The sequence below is a fragment of the Ovis canadensis genome, chromosome 11 (genome assembly GCF_042477335.2).
Source record: "Ovis canadensis isolate MfBH-ARS-UI-01 breed Bighorn chromosome 11, ARS-UI_OviCan_v2, whole genome shotgun sequence".
NCBI lineage: Eukaryota > Metazoa > Chordata > Mammalia > Artiodactyla > Bovidae > Ovis > Ovis canadensis.
In genome coordinates, this window is record NC_091255.1 from 20,644,402 (window position 1) to 20,668,518 (window position 24,117).

General features: G+C 40.7%; 1 protein-coding gene across 30 annotated transcripts in view; it reads right to left on the reverse strand.

The window, feature by feature from the left end:
• The window catches only part of BCAS3 (BCAS3 microtubule associated cell migration factor), a 608,745-nt gene that overhangs the window by 557,376 nt on the left and 27,252 nt on the right, over positions 1 to 24,117 (reverse strand). For all 30 annotated transcript variants that reach the window (XM_069602698.1, XM_069602701.1, XM_069602691.1 and 27 more), the window contains exon 5: positions 5,264 to 5,370. In XM_069602698.1, coding sequence (XP_069458799.1) covers positions 5,264 to 5,370 — 107 coding nt within the window. The remainder of the gene's footprint in view (positions 1 to 5,263; positions 5,371 to 24,117) is intronic.

The window sequence follows — 24,117 nt, forward strand, 5'->3', positions numbered from 1 at the left end:
CCACCCCACTATAACACCTGGTATGTGTTTACCTATATCAAAGCATGGTACATGTTTTAATATCATCTTCCCCACTCTTCAATCCACCTACCTAGAATAGATATTCCATAAGAATAATGGTTTTGTTTAGCTCATTGTTATTTTCCCAGCACCTTGAACAAGGTCTGGCATACAAAAGACAATCAATAAATCTTTGCTGAGTGAATGAATTAATGAATGAAAGAGGCAAGTATAAATGGCATGACTATATAAGAATGCAATTTGGCAAATCTACCAAGAGCCTTGGTATACCTTTTATTGATCTCTCTAAATTACATAATCATAAAGATTTTTTCTCAATATTCTTAAGAAAAAAACTTTAAAAATCTCAATGTCCAACTATAAAGAACATTTCCACCTCAGAACCTCTGACTTTACTATTTGCTGTTCCAATCATAACTGTGGCTAAATTTAATTACTTTCATGCCACTTCCTTATTATAATCTTTTTTCCTCATATTACAATTTATCTTTATTTTTATTTAAATCCAGTTCTTCTACTAGCTCCATTAGAGAAAAGACCCTATTTTGCTCAAAATACATACTTTATTACAGACTTGTGTTGAATAAATGAACACTTTTTAAGTTCTCATATCTCAGTGTACCCAGTCAATCTATGTGTAAGACTGGCTGGGAAAAAAAAAAAAAAAATATATATATATATATATAGATAGATAGATAGATAGATAGAATACAAGCAAGATATTTTAAAATAACTGAAATAAATAAAATAAATAACTAAGATAACAAGAGCTAAAAGAATTACGGGAGTTCAAGAAAAAGTACAGAACTACTGTTTTTTTGTTTTTTTGTTTTTTTCATATAAATCCCATAAATCTGTTTGGTCTTTAGTCCATGTACTGCTGATTTTTTTAATTAACTTACATTACCACATGTAAAATAGACAGAATTTGCTGTATGACTCAGGGAACTCAAACAGGTGCTCTGTAACCACCTAGAGGGGTAAGATGGGAGGGAGGGAACATATGTATACCTATGACTGATTCATGTTAATGTTTGACAGAAAATAACAATTCTGTAAAACAGTTATCCTTCAAATAAAAAATATATTTTTTTAATTTTTTAAAGAATTTTAAAGGAATTCCCTGGCATCCCAGTGGTTAGAACTCTGTGCTCTCACTGCCAAGGGCCACATTCAAACCTTGACTGGGGAACTAAGATCCCACAAGCCACGCACCATGGCCAAAAGAAAATAAAATAAATTTTTTAAAAAAGAATTTTAAGCAAGAGCACCGATATTTACATAACCAAAAAGAGGTAATGACATTGCTGGGCATGAGTAGGAAAGGGACCTATTTATCCAGACCAATAACATAAATAATCATTCTTTCTCATGTTACATCAGATGTGTTGACAGAAGGCGCCGGACAGCTTGGGAAAGCTATGAATACTGGTGTTTTCCTGCAGGCATCTCATACACAAAGTCGCAGGGACTGGGCAGGAGAGATACTACTTCTGCACAGTTTTGAGCTAACTCTACTTAGCTAGATTCTGAGATATCATCTAAGCCTCAACTGCATTTGCGCATTTCATAAAAAAAAACAGTCAATTCTAAAGGAAATCAACCCTGAATATTCATTGGTAGGACTGTTGCTGAAGATGAAGCTCCAATACTTTGGCCACCTGATGCAAAGACCCAATTCACTGGAAAAGATCTGACTCCCTGGAAAAGATCCTAATGCTGGGAAAGACTGAATGCAAAAGGAGAAGAGAGTGTCAGAGGAAGAGAAGGTTAGAAAGTATCACTAACTCAATGGACATGAATTTGAGCAAACTCTGGGAGACAGCACTGGACAGAGGAGCCTGGCTTGCTACAGCCCATGTGATCACAAAGAGTCACACATGACTTAGTGAATGAACAACAACAATGAACTTCATAAAGAATTTTTTTTTTTAATGTTTAGCCAGGATGTTTATTTTCTTAATCTGAGACTCAGAGGTGGGACAATTATATAAAATCAACCTTGGGCACAAACTTGAAGCAAAAACTGAGCTGAAATTCAGACAAGGATTGACTTTCTGCCCACCCTCACTTAACTCAAAAGCAAATAGGCTTTGTGGTCTCAAAGGTCCCTTAGAACCAGGTTTATTTCTAGACTGACCAGCATAAGCTCCTCATCTACACATGGTAACACTTAAATGATAACTGAATGGCTAACTAATGGTAAGTTTCAGAAGGGTTTAGTTAGAGTAATGGGTAACTCACACTAGTCTATAAAGGATGAACATATGAAGGTACATCATAACCGTTTACACTGAAAACTAACACTAAGCTGCCCTACCACTTGCATGGCACATCTTCCGCTACCGCAGAGAGGAAACAGAGCCCTTAGAAAGTGGGCTTTGAACATGAAGTCAGACAGAACTGGGTTTGCATTCCAATTCCTCCTCTTTCAAGTAGTGTGACCTTACCATCTATAAAATAGGATAACTTCTCCTTCACAGTATACAACTCATGAGACAATGTGTACACAAAGCTCTCTGAACACAGTAAGAGCTCCATCAGTGCAACAGAAGGAGCTTATTTTTTCCAAACTGCCTCTTAATTCTTTAACCAGTCTTCATGGGGGCTATACTACTGCAATAGTAACAACTGACAGTCAAAGAAAATTCCACAAAGAAAAGATTATTTAGTTCTCTCAAAATACAATCTGGGCATAAGAATTACTTTAAAGAAGTAATTAAAATTACTCAGAAGACCTTTAAGTTACTCAGAGCTAGACATAAGTCAACTATTAAAAGCGATACCTCTAATTATAACCAAACCAAGTGGGCAGCCTGAGTACCACCAAAGGAATGTGCTCGATCTGGTCAACACCCCTAATCCCACAAGGCCCAACCCTGTTAAAGCTCGAGCTTCCTCTTTGCCTTCAACTCTGTCAACAAACAGTAAAGAATCAAAATGGTGGTGACCAAAATGGGAAGGGAATCCAAGAAAGAAAATATATACATTTATATACATAAAGCTGATTCCTTCTGCTGTGCAGTAGAGACTAACACAGCATTATAAACCAATTATACTCCAATCACTCAATCATTAAAAACTAAAATTTAGTCTCCATTAGTCAAAATATAGTCTCCATTAATAAGAAAAGGTTACATTTACAAAATCCTCTCCTCTGAACACAATCTAGAATTATTTCTCTTGTTAGGAAAAAGCAAACAAACAAAACACCATTACATTTTAGGTCCTGTGTCTATGCCTTTGGCATGATACTTCAATTACAAACAATATTGCAAAGTCTTGAAAAAATGTCAACCTCACATCCCCAAACGCAAAAAAACAAGTTCACTCAATCCATGACATACAAACAGGATTCTTCTACCTCTGCAAAATAAAACCAATCTTTAAGAAATATAAAGCCTCAAATCCTAAACATTTAATAATATGATATGTCATTATTATAAGATTAGTACATGTATGTGTGTGTCTGTGTTAGTAGCTCAGTCATACCCGACTCTTTGCAACCCCATGGACTAAACAGCCTGCCAGGCTCCTCCGTCCATGGATTTCTCCAAGCAAGCATACAGGAGTGGGTTGCCATTCCCTTCTCCAAGGGATCTTCCCAACCCAGGGATCAAACCTGGGTCTCCTGCATTATAGGCAGATTCTTTACCAACTGAGTCACTAGGGAAGCCCCCTATTAAGATTAGAGAGAACTATAACATGATTTACAGAATATAAGAATAAATAATATTTTTACTTAAAATGTTTAAGAATTATGAAGATCAATATATTCATTATTCAATAATCCTTAAGCCAAATTCTGTACTCAAGAACATCTAGCATCTCATTAAATTTGAGGCAATATGTATTTGCTTATAAATCTTCTAGGAAGTAACCATAAGAACTCAAAAAAACCGAAAAGGGAAGAAAAAAAATTCTAGTTGAACCACCCATGCAAAATAGGCTTCAAACAATGTAGTAAATGCGTTTATTAAAGGCACAAATATTGGCCCCAGGTCTCCAACTGAAAAAAAAAAAAAACTACACAATAGATGTCCCACCTGCCAACTAGGCCTTCCACCTCAATCTACAGGAGAGACATGATATCTAGGCCATGCCAAACACCAGAATATAACTAAGTATAAGCCAAAGTATGTACTCTCAACTACACTTCACTGAGCTGTGATCCCACCAAGCCTCTTCCTCTTCTAGTACATTTACTTCTGGTCATCCCAGAGAAGCTCATGTAGGACTGAAGATGGAAACTGGGACACTGCTAGGCAATTTAAAACATTTATCGAAACTGTGATTTATCCTAAACTGATACACAGACACAAAATGACCTTAGTTCAAGCTCATGTATACATCATTTCTAATATCAGAAAAGGCGAGGGGAGGGTGCACTCAAGTGTTTCCAATAATTGGAAACAAGTTATGTAAATTAAGGAAAGTCCAAATAAGAGCATTATATGTGGCTATATATCTCATAGAGAAGCTCTTAGAATACTAATTCATAAGTAAAAACTAGCAAAGTACAGACAGTTGTATAGTATGTTCCCTTCTGTTAAGGAAGGGCAGGGTGGGAGAAATATATATGTTCTTATTTGCCAAAAAAAACAGGATACATAAGAAACTAGAAATCCTAGGGAACTAGAAACTACTCAAGATAAAGGAAACTGAGGAAAATAGTGGTAGGGAGTTTTGTTACCCACTTAGACCTCTTGAATTTTGTACCATGTGGATGTTTTAACTGACTCAAAACGTTTTTTTTTAATAATCGCTAATTTTTTTAAACCTTCTATAAGCTTCTTTGTTGTTGTTTAATCACTAAGTCGTGTCTAACTCTGCAATTCCACAGACTGTAGCGTGCCACACTCCTCTGTCGAAGGGATTTTCCAGGCAAGATCCCCCGGAGGAGGTTGCCATTTCCTTTTCCAGGGCTTAGCCTCTTTACTCTTTTGTAAAAATTTCAGGAAAAGAGAACAATAATACCTACTTCGTAGGGTTACCATGATGAGACGTGAGATCTTCCATGTAAAGTGATCCCCACAATCGCTGGCCTACTTTACAAACCATTTACCGCATGGTTCAGTTCCCACTTGCCCTTTACTCCTTGGGCCTCCTATGCGGTTCCACACAAAGCAGTCTCTGAGCAACTGCTTGCAAAATAAATGGAGGAGTCCTTAGAGAAAATATGGTCACCAGCTAGCATGCTGCAAAGTTTTCTATTTCACGGAGTCAGCATCTTCATACTTACAGGGATGCTCCAGACCTGCATTCCATCACTGTAGCCAATCATAATCAGCAAAGGCGGCTCATTTCCCGTGCTATGAATTTCATGAAATTCCAGATTTCTTGATGTATCTGCATTAGAATTAAATAACAGATGAGGAAATTTAAGACACAATCAATCAACAAAAACGACACTCCTTTAATGCATAACGACTGCTTCAATTATTTTGCAATAAAAAGTTCAGAAGTTTTGGGACTCCCCTGGTGGTCCAGTGGTTAACAATCTGCCCTGCAATGCAGGGGACATGGGTTCAATCCCTGGTCAGGGATCTAAGATCCCACATGCTACAGGGGCAACCAAGCCTAAGCACCACAACTACTGAGGCCAAGCACCACAAGTAGAGAGTCCGACGCAATGAAAGGCCCCACAGGACGCAATGAAAGGCCCCACAGGACGCAATGAAGATCCCGGGTGCCACAACTAAGATTTGACCCAACCAAATAGTTTCTTTAAAAATTCAAAAGTTTTGGAAAACATTTAAAGGAAAGTGAAAAGAAAGCTGAAATCACAAAACTAGTAGTTTTTTTTTTTGTTTGTCGTTGTTTCGTTGCTAAGTCGTTTCTGACTCTTTTGTGACCCCTCATGACATTGTGCAGGAGACAGGGATCAAGACCATCCCTATGGAAAAGAAATGCAAAAAAGAAAAATGGCTGTCTGAGGAGACCTTACAAATAGCTGTGAAAAGAAGAGAAGCGAAAAGCAAGGGAGAAAAGGAAAGATAAAAGCATCTGAATGCAGAGTTCCAAAGAATAGTAAGAAGAAATATGAAAGGATTTCTCAGCAATCAATGCAAAGAAATAGAGGAAAAGAACAGAATGGGAAAGACTAGAGATCTCTTCAAGAAAATTAGAGATACCAAGGGAACATTTCATGGAAAGATGGGCTTGATAAAGGACAGAAATGGTATGGACCTAACAGAAGCAGACGATATTAAGAAGAGGTGGCAAGAGTGCACAGAAGAACTGTACAAAAAAGAGCTTCACTACCAAGATAATCACGATGGTGTGATCACTCACCTATGACCAGACACCCTGGAATGTGAAGTCAAGTGGGCCTTAGAAAGCATCACTGCGAACAAAGCTAGTGGAGGTGATAGAATTCCAGTAGAGCTATTTCAAATCCTGAAAGATAATGCTGTGAAAGTGCTGCACTCAATATGCCGGCAAATTTGGAAAACTCAGCAGAGCCACAGGACTGGAAAAGGTCAGTTTTCATTCCAATCCCAAAGAAAGGCAAAGAATGCTCAAACTACCGCACAATGCACTCATCTCCCACGCTAGTAAAGTTAATGCTCAAAATTCTGCAAGCCAGGCTTCAACAATACATGAACCATGAACTTCCAGATATTCAAGCTGGTTTTAGAAAAGGCAGAGGAACCAGAGATCAAATTGCCAACATCCGCTGGATCGTGGAAAAAGCAAGAGAGTTCCAAGAAAACATCTATTTCTGTTTTATTGACTATGCCAAACCCTTTGATTGTGTGGATCACAAGAAACTGTGGAAAATTCTGAAAGAGATGGGAATACCAGACCACCTGACCTGCCTCTTGAGAAACCTATATGCAGGTTAGGAAGCAACAGTTAGAACTGGACATGGAACAACAGACTGGTTCCAAATAGGAAAAGGAGTATGTCAAGGCTGTATATTGTCACCCTGCTTATTTAACTTCTGTGCAGAGTCCATCATGAGAAATGCTGGGCTGGAAGAAACACATGCTGGAATCAAGATTGCTGGGAGAGATATCAGTAACTTCAGATATGCTGATGACACCACCCTAACGGCAGAATGTGAAGAAGAACTAAAAAGCCTCTTGATGAAAGTGAAAGAGGAGAGTGGAAAAGTTGACTTAAAGCTCAACATTCAGAAAACGAAGATCATGGCATCTGGTTCCATCACTTCATGGGAAATAGATGGGGAAACAGTGGAAACAGTGTCAGACTTTATTTTGGGGGGCTCCAAAATCACTGCAGATGGTGATTGCAGCAATGAGATTAAAACATGCTTACTCCTTGGAAGGAAAGTTATGACCAACCTAGATAGCATATTTAAAGGCAGACACATTACTTTGCCAACAAAGGTCCATCTAGTCAAGGCTATGGTTTTTCCAGGGGTCATGTATGGATGTGGGACTTGGAGTGTGAAGAAAGATGAGCACCGAAGAATTGATGCTTTTGAACTGTGGTGTTGGAGAAGACTCTTGAGAGTCCCTTGGACTGCAAGGAGATCCAACCAGTCCATTCCAAAGGAGATCGGTCCTGGGTGTTCTCTGGAAGGAATGATGCTAAAGCTGAGACTCCAATACTTTGGCCACCTCATGCGAAGAGTTGACTCATTGGAAAAGACTCTGATGCTGGGAGGGGTTGGGGGCAAGAGGAGAAGGGGATGACAGAGGATGAGATGGCTGGATGGCGTCACTGACTCGGTGGACGTGAGTTTGAGTGAACTCTGGGATTTGGTGATGGACAGGGAGGCCTGGCGTGCTGCAATTCACGGGGTCGCAAAGAGTCAGACACGACTGAGCAACTGAACTGAACTGAACTGGGCTATCATGTAGCCAGCCAGGATCTTCTGTCTACAGGATTTTCCAGGCAGGAATACTGGAGTGGGCTGCCATTTCCTTCTCCAGGGGATCTTCCTGGATCAGAGACAGAACCAGCATCTCCAGTACCAGCAGGCAGATTCTTTACCACTGAGCCACCAGGGAACAGTATAATTAGCACAGTGCAGTTCAGTTCAGTCGCTCAGTTGTGTCCGACTCTTTGCAACCCCATGAATCGCAGCACGCCAGGCCTCCCTGTCCATCACCAACTCCCGGAGTTCACTCAGACTCACGTCCATCGAGTCAGTGATGTCATCCAGCCATCCCATCCTCGGTCATCCCCTTCTTCTCCTGCCCTCAATCCCTCCAAGCATCAGAGTCTTTTCCAATGAGTCAACTCTTCGCATGAGGTGGCCAAAGTACTGGAGTTTCAGCTTTAGCATCATTCCTTCCAAAGAAATCCCAGGGCTGATTTCCTTTAGGATGGACTGGTTGGATCTCCTTGCAGCCCAAGACTCTCAAGAGTCTTCTCCAACACCACAGTTCAAAAGCATCAATTCTTCGGCGCTCATCCTTCTTCATAGTCCAACTCTCACATCCATACGTGAGCACTGGAAAAACCATAGCCTTGACTAAACCGACATTAGTCGTCAAAGTAATGTCTCTGCTTTTGAATATGCTATCTAGCTTGGTCATAACTTTTCTTCCAAGGAGTAAGTGTCTTTTAATTTCATGGCTGCAATCACCATCTGCAGTGATTTTGGAGCCCCCCAAAATAAAGTCTGACACTGTTTCCACTGTTTCCCCATCTATTTCCCATGAAGTGATGGAACCAGATGCCATGATCTTCGTTTTCTGAATGTTGAGCTTTAAGTCAACTTTTTCACTCTCCTCTTTCACTTTCATCAAGGGGCTTTTTAGTTCTTCTTCACATTCTGCCATTAGGGTGGTGTCATCAGCATATCTGAAGTTACTGATATCTCTCCCAGCAATCTTGATTCCAGCATGTGTTTCTTCCAGCCCAGCATTTCTCATGATGGACTCTGCACAGAAGTTAAATAAGCAGGGTGACAATATACAGCCTTGACATACTCCTTTTCCTATTTGGAACCAGTCTGTTGTTCCATGTCCAGTTCTAACTGTTGCTTCCTAACCTGCATATAGGTTTCTCAAGAGGCAGGTCAGGTGGTCTGGTATGCCCATCTCTTTCAGAATTTTCCACAGTTTCTTGTGATCCACACAGTCAAAGGCTTTGGCATAGTCAATAAAGCAGAAATAGATGTTTTCCTGGAACTCTCTTGCTTTTTCCACAATCCAGCAGATGTTGGCAATTTGATCTCTGGTTCCTCTGCCTTTTCTAAACCCAGCTTGAACATCAGGAAGTTCACAGTTCACATATTGTTGAAGCCTGGCTTGGAGAATTTTGAGCATTACTTTACTAGCACGTGAGATGAGTGCAATTGTGCAGTAGTTTGAGCATTCTTTGGCACTGCCTTTCTTTAGGATTGGAATGAAAACTGATCTTTTCCAGTCCTGTGGCCACTGCTGAGTTTTCCAAATTTGCTGGTATACTGAGTGCAGCACTTTCACAGCATCATCTTTCAGGATTTGAAAGAGCTCTACTGCAATTCCATCACCTCCACTGGCTTTATTCGTAGTGATGCTTTCTAAGGCCCACTTGACTTCACATTCCAAGATGTCTGGCTCTAGATGAATGAAAACACCATGGTGATTATCTGGGTCGTGAAGATCTTTTTTGTACAGTTCTTCTGTGTATTCTTGCCACCTCTTCTTAATATCTTCTGCTTCTGTTAGGTCCAGACCATTTCTGCCCTTTATCGAGCCCATCTTTGCATGAAATGTTCCCTTGGTATCTCTAATTTTCTTGAAGAGATCTCTAGTCTTTCCTATTCTGTTGTTTTCCTCTATTTCTTTGCATTGATCGCTGAAGAAGGCCTTCTTATCTCTTCTTGCTATTCTTTGGAACTCTGCATTCAGATGCTTATATCTTTCCTTTTCTCCCTTGCTTTTCGCTTCTCTTCTTTTCACAGCTATTTGTAAGGCCTCCCCAGACAGCCATTTTGCTTTTTTGCATTTCTTTTCCATGGGGATGGTCTTGATCCCTGTCTCCGGTACAATGTCACGAACCTCATTCCATAGTTCATCAGGCACTCCATCTATCAGATTTAGGCCCTTAAATCTATTTCTCACTTCCACTGTATAATCATAAGGGATTTGATTTAAGTCATAGTAGTTTTCCCTGCTTTCTTCAATTTAAGTCTGAATTTGGTAATAAGGAGTTCATGATCTGAGCCACAGTCAGCTCCTGGTCTTGTTTTTGTTGACTGTATAGAGCTTCTCCATCTTTGGCTGCAGAGAATATAATCAATCTGATTTCGGTGTTGACCATCTGGTGATGTCCATGTGTAGAGTCTTCTCTTGTGTTGTTGGAAGAGGGTGTTTGCTATCACCAGTGCATTTTCTTGGCAAAACTCTATTAGTCTTTGCCCTGCTTCATTCCGCATTCCAAGGCCAAATTTGCCTGTTACTCCAGGTGTTTCTTGACTTCCTACTTTTGCATTCCAGTCCCCTAGAATGAAAAGGACATCTTTTTTGGGTGTTAGTTCTAAAAGGTCTTGTAGGTCTTCATAGAACCATTCAACTTCAGCTTCTTCAGTGTTACAGGTTGGGGCATAGGCTTGGATTACTGTGATATTGAATGGTTTGCCTTGGAAACAAACAAAGATCATTCTGTCATTTTTGAGACTGCATCCAAGTACTGCATTTTGGACTCTTTTGTTGACCATGATGGCTATTCCATTTCTTCTGAGGGATTCCTGCCTGCAGTAGTAGATATAATGGTCATCTGAGTTAAATTCACCCATTCCAGTCCATTTTAGTTCGCTGATTCCTAGAATGTTGACATTCACTCTTGCCATCTCCTGTTTGACCACTTCCAATTTGCCGTGACTCATGGACCTGACTTTCCAGGTTCCTATGCAATACTGCTCTTTACAGCATCAGACCTTGTTTCTATCACCAGTCACATCCACAGCTGGGTATTGTTTTTGCTTTGGCTCCATCCCTTCATTCTTTCTGGAGTTATTTCTCCACTGACCTCCAGTAGCATATTGGGCACCTACTGACCTGGGGAGTACCTCTTTCAGTATCCTATCATTTTGCCTTTTCATACTGTTCATGGGATTCTCAAGGCAAGAATACTGAAGTGGTTTCCCATTCCATTCTCCAGTGGACCACATTCTGTCAGACCTCTCCACCATGACCCACCCGTCTTGGGTTGCCCTGGGGCAGTGACCGAGAGGAGCAATCTTACACCTAAGAAGTGGTGGCTGCCGGGGCGCAGGAGGGCCTAGAGGAGCCATCCCACGTTGAAGGTCAGGAACGGTGGCAGGAGAAGATACCTCCTCATCCAAGGTAAGGAGCAGCGGCTGTGCTTTGCTGGAGCAGCCGTGAAGAGATACACCATGCCCAAGGTAAGAGAAACCCAAGTAAGATGGTAGGTGTTGCAAGGGGGCATCAGAGGGCAGACACACTGAAACCATACTCACAGAAATCTAGTCAATCTAATCACACTAGGACCACAGCCTTGTAGGTTAGCACAAATAGGTTTTAAAAATCAAACTGTCAGGAGGGTACCAGTACCAAGTATCACTCCATCTCACATGAAGAGGAGACTACAGAGCCTGGCAGAGTGACAGCAGTGCCCAGGGGAAACACTAGCACTGGGTGAAGGACAGCGGAGCAGCACCCGCAGAGGCAGACAGCATGAGCTGTGTGGGTTCACAAGTTGTATCTGGACACTCTGAGAAACAACAGGCAACAGATAAGGAAGAGTAAGACACAAGATGGGGAGCAGCGGGGGAACTTCCCCGAAGGTCCAGTGGTGAAGATTCTGTGCTCTCAATGCAAGGGGCAAGGGTTGGATGCCCAGTCAGGGAACTAAGATCCCACGTGCCACATGGTAGGGCCAAAAAAAGATGGAGTAAAGGTCTCTGCAAAGAGCTAGAGGGCTTGTGTAAGTTGGCACAAGAAGCACTGTGCCAGTATGATTACTCTTGTCATAAAATCATGCTACATTTAAAAAATTTTCTAATTAAGAAATTGTTTAAAATAAAAATCAAACTCTCACTAGATACCCAGGAAATACTAATATCAAGAACACAACCACCTATAAAGGCAAATCAAAGTAAAATATTTAGCAAAATTAACTAAATACAAATATGATGTGTAACCATCTAGAATTCTAATATGTATAAATTTAGCAATGGAAGAAAAATTATGTTCCTTTACTTACAGGGGATAGTAAATCCTGACACATCTGAATGCACTGGACATACAGTTCACAATAAAAGAATTATGTGTACTCTTCTAATCAACTTTTCCAGTTCACATCAGTGAATATTAAACATTTATCATCAGTACTATACACTATCCTTACTGAACAGAACTATTACACTTCAAAAATCACTTATCAAGCCTTTTCTTCTCAGATCACAACCTTATCTTCCAGTAAGTTTGCTCAACTATTTGCTTTGTGATTCGCTCTTTGACTTCATTAAGACCTCCAATCCACTGAAACCCTGCCTTCTCCCTACTCTTCAGGCCTCTCTTATATATTTACTCTCCTCCAGCCTTAACAGTCTTTGATCAGGCATCTCAGTAACTTCTGCCGGTCATCTACATTCTCATATCCCTTTGTGTGGGATCTCTGCATGGCACCCAACCAGCAAAACCTCAATGCTAGTTGAGTCCAACCAGTCCACTACCCTAGTATATTCCATGGCAACCAAGTACCACCAGAGAAAATCACACAATGAGACATAATTGTCACCACTATAAATTATCTCCACAAACCTCAACAGAGCCTTCAAAACTGCACAACAAATATACTCAATTTTCTGAAACTTCTTCTACAATCTCAATGACTTTCTTAAACTGTTCTTCAAGCCCTGACTCCACCCAATCTCTCCTTACTCAGCAGATAATGTGTCTCATATATCACACAAGGAATCTAGAAACTTTCTGTTGCCAAAGACCTACATGCATCTGTACCACTCACTCTCTTCTCACTCCACTCTATGACACACAATTCTCTTTCCTTTTGTCTAAAGTAAATCACTCTGCAAGGAGGAAGGGGAGGGTGGGATGAATTAGATTAGGACTCTTTGCGACCCCACAGACTATACACATACAGTCCATGGAATTCTCCAGGCCAGAATCCTGCAGTGGGTAGCCTTGCCCTTCTCCAAGGGATCTTCCCAACCCCGGGATGGAACCCAGGTCTCCTGTATTGCAAGCAGATCCTTTACCAGCTGAGCCACAAGTGAAGCCCATAAATACATTACCATGTGTAAACAGCTAGTGCAGTATACCACAGGGAGCTCAGCTGGGTTTTGCCCTGGATGGGTGGGTTGGGGGAGAGAGGGGAGGTGTGGGCGGGAGGTCCAAGAGGGAGGGGACACATGTAGACATATAGCTAATTCACTGTGTTATACAGCGGAAACTAATGCAACACTGCAAAGCAGTTATACTCCAGTAATTTTTAAAGTGAGAAACCTCCAGTCTGACAAGGGAGACAGATGTATAAGCTGATGATTCTAAAACAGCATGAAAAAGGCAACAATAAATGTAGGTGCTAGGGCAGAGATGACTAACATCATGGAGAAATGATAAAGCCAGAGTACCAAGAGAGACTCCATAGAGCCTCAATGACCTACAGTTTTGAAGGATGAATAGAACTTCTCTAAACAAACAAAAATAAAGTAAATCACTCTGCTTTGGATCCTATTCTCTCTCACCTTCTCAGGGCTCTTTTTCTAACCCTTCTTTTCCTGTATCTCCCATTCCTTCCATGTCCTGTATACTCCCAATGAGTATTTAAACATGCTAAAGTGTCTATCTTTTAAAATGTTTCAAATAAATCAATACCAGTTAATTTTAGATATAAATGACAAAGCCTAAATTAACAAAACACTAGAGGAACACTGTAGAAATGTATTTTCTTGATTATGGTACAGGGAAAATACTTCACAACAGGACACAAAAAACTCCTAGTATAAAAAAACCAGAAGATGGCAATGACGACCCTGTATGCAAGACAGGGAAAGAGACACAGATGTGTATAACGGACCTTTGGACTCAGAGGGAGAGGGAGAGGGTGGGATGATTTGGGAGAATGACATTCTAACATGTATACTATCATGTAAGAATTGAATCGCCAGTCTATGTCTGACGCAGGTTGCAGCATGCTTGGGGCGGGTGCATGGGGATGACCCAGAGAGATGTTATGGGGAGGGAGGTGGGAGGGGGGTTCATGTTTGGGAACGCATGTAAGAATTAAAGATATTAAAATTTAAAAAATAAAAAACTAGTAAAAAAAAACCCAGCAAATTCTACTACATTAAATTTATTACATTAAAATGGAGAATTTCTGTTTCTCATGAGCCAGCCTGACCAGGAGAGTGAAAAGCCAAGCCAGAGCCTGGGAGAAGAGACAATTATAACCCCACAACGATTTGTCTAATTCACATACATACATACATATAGTTGCTAAGTCATGTACAAATTAAAAATCAATATGAAAAAGGTAGGTCATTAGAAAAATAGGCAGGAGACATGAAAAACACTTCAAAAATAGGATATTCAAATCAATCATCAGTGAACATGAAAAGTGGCTCAACCTCATTTGTAATCAAGGAAGTGTTAATTAAAACCACAATGACAAAACCAAGACTTGGCAGGATATGGAGTGAAGAGGCTGCTTATTTAGTGCTAGTAAATGTAAATCAGTATAACCACTTGGGAAACAGACTATATACACTCAGGTTAAGAGCCCATGCCCTTTGACCAAGTGGTTCCACTCTAGGTATAAACTCATTAGAAGCCTCAGCACAGATACACCAAGAGACAAGAATGCTTACCACAATATTACTGCAATCAAGTAATTACAGCTGGAATCAACCCCAAGTCCATGAAGAGGAGAAAGGACAAGCACAGGGGTACACGGATACAATGTACAATACAACACTACTCAGCACAGGAAAAAAACGACCTACTATCATATACCATAATATGGATGAACCTCACAGACATAATAAGCAAAAGAAGCCAGACACAAAAGCCTATATATGGAACGATTCTCTATATGAAATTCAGAATCACTAGGCAATTAGGTAGCAATATTCTATTTTCTACCTTAGTTATGGCTCCACAGATTTACGATGTGTAAAAATTCAGTGATCCATACTTTTGTGCTATTTATCATGATATGTTTGCACAATAAATAAGGTGGGTTTGTTTTTATATTTTTGGCTGCTCCAGGCAGCATGTGCAAATCTTAGTTCCCTGAATAGGGATCAAACTTACAACCCCTGCAAAGGAACCCTGGAATCTTAACCCACCAGGGACCACCAGGCAAGTCCCTAAATAAGGGTTTTTTTAAATCATAAACCAGGAATATCCCTGTCCCTTTATTTGACTTCACTATTTCCCCTTCCTAGGAGCTGAACTCTTTGTTTATAACTGCCATCTGTTTCTCATCTCTCATTCACCCCAACCTATTCCAGAACGTGTTTCTGCCCCAACGCTCCTCCCAGGTGACTTTTACTATGGTCATCCGTAACCTCCAAGTTGTTGAATCCAATATATGTTCTTTAAGAACATCTTGTTAAGATTATTCAGCAGCTATAACCAATGCTAACCATATTCTCCACTGGCTCATCCTTTTCTAACTTCTCTTGAAATATGAGAGTTACTCTAAGCAAATTCCTAAACTCACTTTTCTTCTTATGCTAACCCTCCCTAAGTGACCGCATTCCAACCATTGCTTCAGTTACGCTCTGCTAGTGACTTCCTCTGTATGGGTTTTGGATGTCTCAACAGAAGATCAAATTCCACTTAAAGATCAGGATTTCCTCCCCAAACATGATGTTCTAGGGTTTCCTATTTTGGGGAACAGCATGATTATCTATCCAGATAGCAAAATCAGGAACCGCCTTCTTCCTTCCCTCCAGCAATAAATCTATGAGCAAGCTTCCTAAATAGCTCTCTGCTTACACCACCACCACCTCTGTCTACAACATCTATTGCAAAAGCCTGAGTGACTTTCTGCCTTCACCACTGTCCACCAAACTCTGTATTAGAGTCAGAGTGATCTTTTCAAAATACACACATTGGGAATTCCCTGGCAGTCCAGTAATTAGGATTCTGTACTCACTGCCATCGGCCCACAGTTCGATCCCTGACTGGGGAACTAAAATCCCATAAGCTAAGAGGCACAGTTGAAAACAAAAACAACAAAAAATGGCATACCTACTCACTTCTATCCTCTACACTAGTGACTTCCCATCACTCAAATATAAAGATCAAAATCTTGAACACCACTCATAACCAGTAATTTTTTCTTCCTATTTTTTGGCTACAAGGCATAGCATGGGGGATCTTAGTTCTTCAACCAGAAATCCAATCCATGCCCCCTGCAGTGGAAGCACAATGTCAAACTCTGGACCATCAGGGAAGTCCCAGTTATTTTTTATGCTGATTTTCCTTTGACGGGAATTCACTAGCATAAAATTAATAGCACATGATTCTATATTTAGCAAAATTCAGAATCATAAGCTTATTTAATTAACCTAAGGGCATAATTAATTCTCTTTCATTATTGTTTAATCACTCAGTCTTAAGCAAGCAATGCAAAGAAATAAAGGAAAAACAACATAATGGGAAAGACTAGAGATCTCAAGAAAATTAGAGATACCAAGGGAACATTTCTTGCAAAGATGGGCAAAGTAAAGGACAGAAACAGTATGGACCTAACAGAAGCAGAAGAGATTAAGAAGTGGCAAGAATACACAGAAGAACTTTAAAAAAAAAAGTCTTAATGATCAGGATAACCATGATGGTTTGGTCACTCACCTAGAGCCAAACGTCCTGGAACATGAAGTCATTGGGTTTAGGAAGCATTACTACAAACAAAGCTAGTGGACGTGATGGAATTCCAGCTGAGTTATTTCAAATCCTAAAAGATGATGCTCTTAAAGTGTTACACTCAATATGGCAGCAAATTTGGAAAACTCAGTAGGGGCCACAGGACTGGAAAAGGTCAGTTTTCTTTCCAGTCCCAAAGAAGGGCAATACCAAAGAATGTTCAAGCTACCCTACAATTTTACTCATTTCACATGCTAGCAAGGTAATGCTGAAAATCCTTCAAACTAGGCTTCAATACTGCATGAATCGAGAACTTCCAGATGTACAAGCTGGATTTAGAATAGGCAGAGGAACGAGAGATCAAATTGTCAACATCCACAGGACCATAAAGAAAGAAATGGAATTCCAGGAAAAACATCTACTTCTCCTTCACTGACTACACTAAAGCCTCTTATTGTGTAGGTCACAACAAACTGAGAGATGGGATACCAGACCAACAGACCTGCCTCCTGAGAAGCCTGTATGCAGGTCAAGAAGCAACAGTTAGAACTGGACATGGAACAACGGACTGGTTCAGCCTTGGAAAAGAAGTACAACAAGGCTGTATATTGTCACTCTGCTTATTTAATTTATACACAGAGTACATCATGGGAAATGCAGAGCTGGATGAAACTCAAGCTGAAATCAAGATAGCTGGGAGAAATATCAGTAACCTCAGATATGCAGATGATACTACCCTAATGGCAGAAAGCAAAGAGGAACTAAAGAGCCTCTTGAAGAACCTGAAAGAGTAGAGACAAAATGCGGGCTTAAAATTCAACATTCAAAAGATGATCATAGCATCCGGTTCCATCACTTCATAGCAAATAGATGGGGAAACAATGGAAACAGTGACAGACTATTTTCTTGGGCTTCAAAATCACTGTGAACGGTGGCTGCAGCCATGCAATTAAAAGACGCTTGCTCCTTGGAAGGAAAGCTATGACAAACTTAATATATTATGAAGCAGAGAAATTACTTTGCCAACAAAGATCTATCTAGTCAAAGCTATGGTTTTTTCAGTAGTCATGAAGAGATCTGAGAGTTGGACCATAAAGAAGGCTGAGCACCAAAGAACCATGGTGTTGGAGAAGACTTCTGAGTCTCCTGGACAGTTAGGAGATCAAACCAGTCGATCCTAAAGGAAATCAACCCTGAATATTCATTAGAAGGACTGATGTTGAAGCTGAAGCTCCAATACTCTGGCCACCTGATGCGAAGAGCCGACTCACTGGAAAAGACCCTGATGCTGGGACAGAATGAGGGCAAGAGGATGAAATGGTTGGATGGTATCACTGACTTAATGGACACGAGTTTGAGCAAACTCCAGGAGATAGTGACTGAACAACAACAAAGTCACTCAGTCGTGTCTGACTCTCAGTGACCCCACAGTCTGTAGCCTGCCAGCCTCCTCTGTCCAAGGGATTTCCTAGGCAAGAATACTAGAGTGGGCTACCATTTCCTTCTCCAGAAGATCTTCCCAACCCAGGGACTGTACCTGCGTCTCCTGCACTACATGCAGACTCTTTACCACTGAGCCACTGGGGAAGCCCAATTCTCTTTACATCTAACATTTAAATGTTCTTTTATAATATTCCACTGCTTTATATATACATTATCTAATCTGATGCACAAAAATCCTGTTTTATACGTAGAGCAGGAGCTGATTTCATTTTATCACTGATAAGAACAAGTTCAGGGAATCCCCTGGTTGTACAGCAGTTAGGACTCTGTGCTCTCACTGCTGGGGGCCCAGGTTCATTGCCTAGTCAGGGAACTAACATCCCACAAGCCATGTGGTGTGGCCTAAAAGAAAAAAACTTAAAAAAGAACACGGGAGTTTCCCAACGCAGGGATCAAACCCAGGTCTCCCACATTGTGGGCAGATTCTTTACCAGCTGAGAACGGATCTCGAACCAGGGCCTCCTGCGTTGCAGGCAGATTCTTTACCAACTGAGCTATCAGGGAAGCCCTGCCACCCAGAAACAAAGAACAAGGTGGGTACAATTTACTCAAAGCTGAAGAGCAATCTCAGGATTCTCGATCTCAGTCATCTTTGTACCACAGCTACCACCTTGATCACAGGTTGTCACTTTTAGAAGGGCTCAAATGCCACATATAAAACCCTGACGTCATTATACAAAAATCTCTTTTATCTTACTTTAGGTTCTGCTTAGTCACTTGTGCTATTTTTCTTTCTCTGGATGGTGCGAGAGCAGACTTCATTACTTTTAAGTGAAGCTCTTAATTTTGTAAAAATTTTAGGTTATTCTTCAGAACTATTACAGCTTTAAGTAATACTTATTCTTTGACTTTATGTCTTTTATCATACCATCACTGGTTATTCTATAACTGCTCTTTAACTTTTTCACTGGTTTCTTTTTTCTCCCCTAAGTATGGACTTTACAGTTTTTCCTATAGAGATTTGTAGCATTTCCTCTGCGGTTTTAGATTAACTACAACATTTTCCTTTGATTCACTCATCCTTCAACAACATGTCTATCTTCACTGAGAACACAGTTGCGGCTGCCAAGGAGAAGGGAGGTAGAGGAGAGAAGGATTGGGAGTTTGGCATTAGCAGATGAAAATTATTATATGTAGGACGGATAAACAACAAGGTCCTGCTGTATAGCACAGGGAACTATATTCGATATCCTGTGATAAACCATCATGGAAAAGAAGACGAAAAAGAATGTATAGATATGTATAACAATCACTTTGCTATATAGAAGAAATTAACACAACACTGTAAATCAACTATATTTCAATAAATTTTTTTTACAGTCTATCTTATTTGTTAACCTCACCTATTAGCACACTCAGTATACTCTCTCTCCTTGGGAAAATGTTTGCACTTGGGAGGAGGAGAGGGGGATCCTGGATTTTCTGCTCACCTCAAAAATCAAGGTGTAAGCGTAATTAAATCTTTCCTTCCAAACCAGCTTCTTCTGTATTTCACATGTATGTTGACAGAAGCAATATTCTACCAACACCCAGTCTAAAAACTGGAAATTCACTTTTAGTAGATGCTGACAGGTGAATGAGGGGCTTCCCAGGTGGCACAATGATGAAGATTCTGCCTGCCAATGCAGGAGACGCAGGTGGTGTGTATTCAATCACTGGGTCGGGAAGATCCCCTGGAGGAGGGAATGGCACCCCGCTCCGGAATTCTTGCCTGGAGAATCCCAAGGACAAAAAAGCCCGGTGGGCTACAGTCCATGGGGTCACAAAGAGTTGGACACGACTGACTGACTGAGGGCACACACGTGCACACAACAGCTGAATGAGGATTAAGGCTGAAATGCTCATTTCAGCCAGAAGATCCCCTGTGCAAAGATTCCAAGGTATAAAAAGTTCTCTGCTTTTAGTGACTTTTGAAAGGGAAGTGAGGTTAAAGTATAGATACTGAAGCGTTGTAGTTAGATGGGAAACGATTAAGAGTTTGAGGCATTTGGGGATATCTAAGTGAAGATGTCTAGGAGGCAGCTGAAATGGGGACCCAGGCACACTAGAGCAACAGAGGCTTACAGCCCCTACTCTCTGTGCATGCCTCACACGCTTCCTACTCTATACCTCACCTTTTCTGATAACTGATCTTACCCACCCCCCGCATCAAGCATAGGGAAAGGCACACAACCAGCTGAGCCAATTCTAATGCCATATCCTTGGCCACTGCAACTATTCCCATAACTGGAAGGTAATCCAGACTGAGCATGCTGGATTGCCCAACGGACTCTTTTTTCCTCTTTGATCATAAAGTTATGAACAGAGAGCTTTGAGCAATCACTGCTCCAACCTCGTTAGACAAGTCGGAAAAGAGAAGAAAGCATCAGAGAGGAGCAGTGAGAAGTGAAAGACTCAAGGGATTAAGCCACTACGCTTCCCAGCCATGGGAGTAGGTTTAAAAAAATTCCCTATGGAAAACAGCATGGTGGTTTCTCAAAAAATTATGAAGAACTTATGAGCCAACAATTCTACTTATGGGTATTACTCAAAAAGAACTGAAAGCAGGGACTCAAAGAGTTATTTGCAAAAATAACTGCTAAAAGCAACATTCTTTGTAAAGCCAAATGAAAAGATAAAATGATTTTTAAAACAAACAGAATATCACACAGACTTAGAAAGGAAATTTAGACACATGTATGATATCACATGAGAAACGCTGGGCTGGAAGAAGCACAAGCTGGAATCAAGATTGCTGGGAGAAATATCAATAACCTCAGATATGTAGATGACACCACCCTTATGGCAGAATGTGAAGAAGAACTAAAAAGCCTCTTGATGAAAGTGAAAGAGGAGAGTGAAAAAGTTGGCTTAAAGCTCAACATTCAGAAAACGAAGATCATGGCATCTGGTCCCATCACTTCATAGCAAATAGATGGGGAAACAGTGGAAACAGTGTCAGACTATTTTGGGGGGCTCCAAAATCACTGCAGATGGTGATCGCAGCCATGAAATTAAAAGATACTTACTCCTTGGAAGGAAAGTTATGACCAACCTAGATAGCATATTAAAAAGCAGAGACATTACTTTGCCAACAAAGGTCCGTCTAGTCAAGGCTCCAGTTTTTCCAGTGGTCATGTATGGATGTGAGAGTTGGACTGTGAAGAAAGCTGAGCGCCAAACAATTGAATGCTTTTGAACTGTGGTGTTGGAGAAGACTCTTGAGAGTCCCTTGGACTGCAAGGAGATCCAACCAGTCCATTTCAAAGGAGATCAGTCCTGGGTATTCATTGGAAGGACTGATGCTAAAGCTGAAACTCCAATACTTTGGCCACCTCATGTGAAGAGCTGACTCATTGGAAAAGACCCTGATGCTGGAAGGAATTGGGGTCAGGAGGAGAACGGGACAACAGAGGATGAGATGGCTGGATGGCCACCGACTCGATGCACATGAGTTTGGGTAAACTCTGGGAGTTGGTGATGCACAGGGAGGCCTGCGATTCATGGGGTCACAAAGAGTCGGACACAACTAAGCAACTGAATTGAACTGAACTGATGATATCACTCAATGATGCCGCTTATGAGGTGGCTTAAGTACCTCCAATTCAGAGACAAAGTAGAATGGTGGTTGCCTGGAGTTAGTGAGGAGAGAATGTAGAGTTGTTGTTTAATGGGTATAGTTTCAGTTTTACAAGGTAAAAACAGCTCTGGAGATTGGCTGTGTAACAATGTGAATGTATTTACAACTACAGTACACTCAAAAATGGCTAAGAAAGTAAATTTTATGTTAAGCACATTTTACCACAATTAAAACCTTTTTTCCCTTAAACTGATCACATGCAACTAAAAAAAAAAACCCTATTGAATAGAAAAATTGATATCTAAGTATATTCTTAAACCTTGATATTAGAACTGACCAACCCAGGATAGTAAGAATTACCCCGCAAAGGCTAGAAAGTTGGTAGTTCTTAAACTGGAGCAAACCCGCTGATTAAACCTGATGTGTTTTGGGACTCACACTACATGCTCACCTTTAGAGAATGTGACAGAAAATGTCAGGATATTAACCTGCTTTGGCTACTTCTTATATCTTTTTCAGTACCGTGAGTGCCTCAAGAAAAACAATCTTGGGTATAAACAAAACTGCCTGAAAGCAGAAACAAAACGATAACCATGACACAAAGGGCCTTAATCCTCCTTTCTATAAACTCCAACAGCCGCAGTCTCTACCAGACTAGGAACGGAGATACCCAAAAGGATTCGGGAAAGGAGAATCCCAATAACTCAGATTCCTCAGAAGTATCTCTCCTATAAGGTGTTACCTACTCCACCCCCAACTCTGATAAGCCCATAATCAAATGGGCTGCAACCCTGTGGTAAGGGGCCAAGTGGCACCATTTAATAATTCCATGATGAAAAGCAGAGTTCTCAGGCCTGTTAGAATGAACAGAAAGAAATCACCAGAGCATAGTTTAATTCAAAGACTGCAAGTTTTAAATTAACAGCTAACAGAGTTTCACTAATATTATAAAATAACTTAAATCTATGGACAGGTAAAAGACTTCTAAATTGTTTTGCCAGAAAAAAACTCCAAGTCTAGCAAAGAGAAGCCTAAGTACCTAATACAATCTCTGGGTACCCAACTGCTCGACAAAGAAACAGGCTGCTGAGCTACTATGGCTGCGGCCAGAAGCAGCCTCTCCACTGTCTCCCTTACGATGTCATGACAGACAAAAGGCAATGATCAAGGAATCGCATCCCAGCTGTGGAAGACAAAACCAGGGAAGGGCGGGTTGGCTGATCAAGAATCTCTAATGCAATGGAAAAGTGCCAGAGCTAGCAGTAAAGAACCAGCCTGCCTAACGCCAGAGATGCAAGAAACACGGGCTCCAACTGTGGGAAGATCCCCTGGAGGAGGGCACGGCAACCCACTCCAGGATTCTTGCCTGGAGAATCCCATGGACAGAGGAGCCTGGAGGGCTACAGTACAAATAGTCTGAAAGCGTCGGATATAACTGAAGCAACTCAGCATGCACATACACGGCCTTCTTCAGAGAGATGCTGGACTTGCAGCCAGTGAACCCTACTTTTTCTTTCCCATGTCAAATTTTCTTTCAATTATAAATATCTCAGAAGGTCTGCCACACAAACACCTAAATAAAACATTCCTAAAGAAAGAACACAAATAAGAGACAAATCCAAGAAATGCTGTAAGAGACTGGGGAAGGTAAGGAGGATCAAATATCTCGGTAATATTTACTATGGCTTTAAATCACACACATACATGTATGCCCATGCACACACACCCCTAGGGCCAGAGATGACAGAAAGAATATCCATAAAGTCCAGGACAAAATTTCATACACTATCAATATGATATAGAAAGGAGAGACCAAAGGATATTGGAGTGTGCTACAGTATTTAACAGGAAGATGTATAAATTTAAAAGTTTAATAAGTCAACTAAGATACAGGATACTCTTAAGGACAACCATTATAAGTTCAACACAACACAAAGTCCCAAATAAGTGGTATCCATCTACATTTCCAGATGCAAATGCATTGCACTTCAATAATGCAAAGGCTTTATAAAGCATTATTACTCCAGCAATTCTTATTTGCAGTTAAAAAAAAAAATTCCCTAAAGATTATTTTGATGACATTTTTAAAGTTAATTTTGTGAATTTTTTTTTTGACCATGGCATGAGACTTGTAAGATTTTAGTTCCCTGACCCAGGATTGAACCTGGGCCCCAGGCAGTGAGAGTGCAGAGTCCTAACCTCTAAACTGCCAGGAATGGCCCAATTATGTGATTTTTTTTTAAGTCATTTTACTGCTGACATAAACCTTTT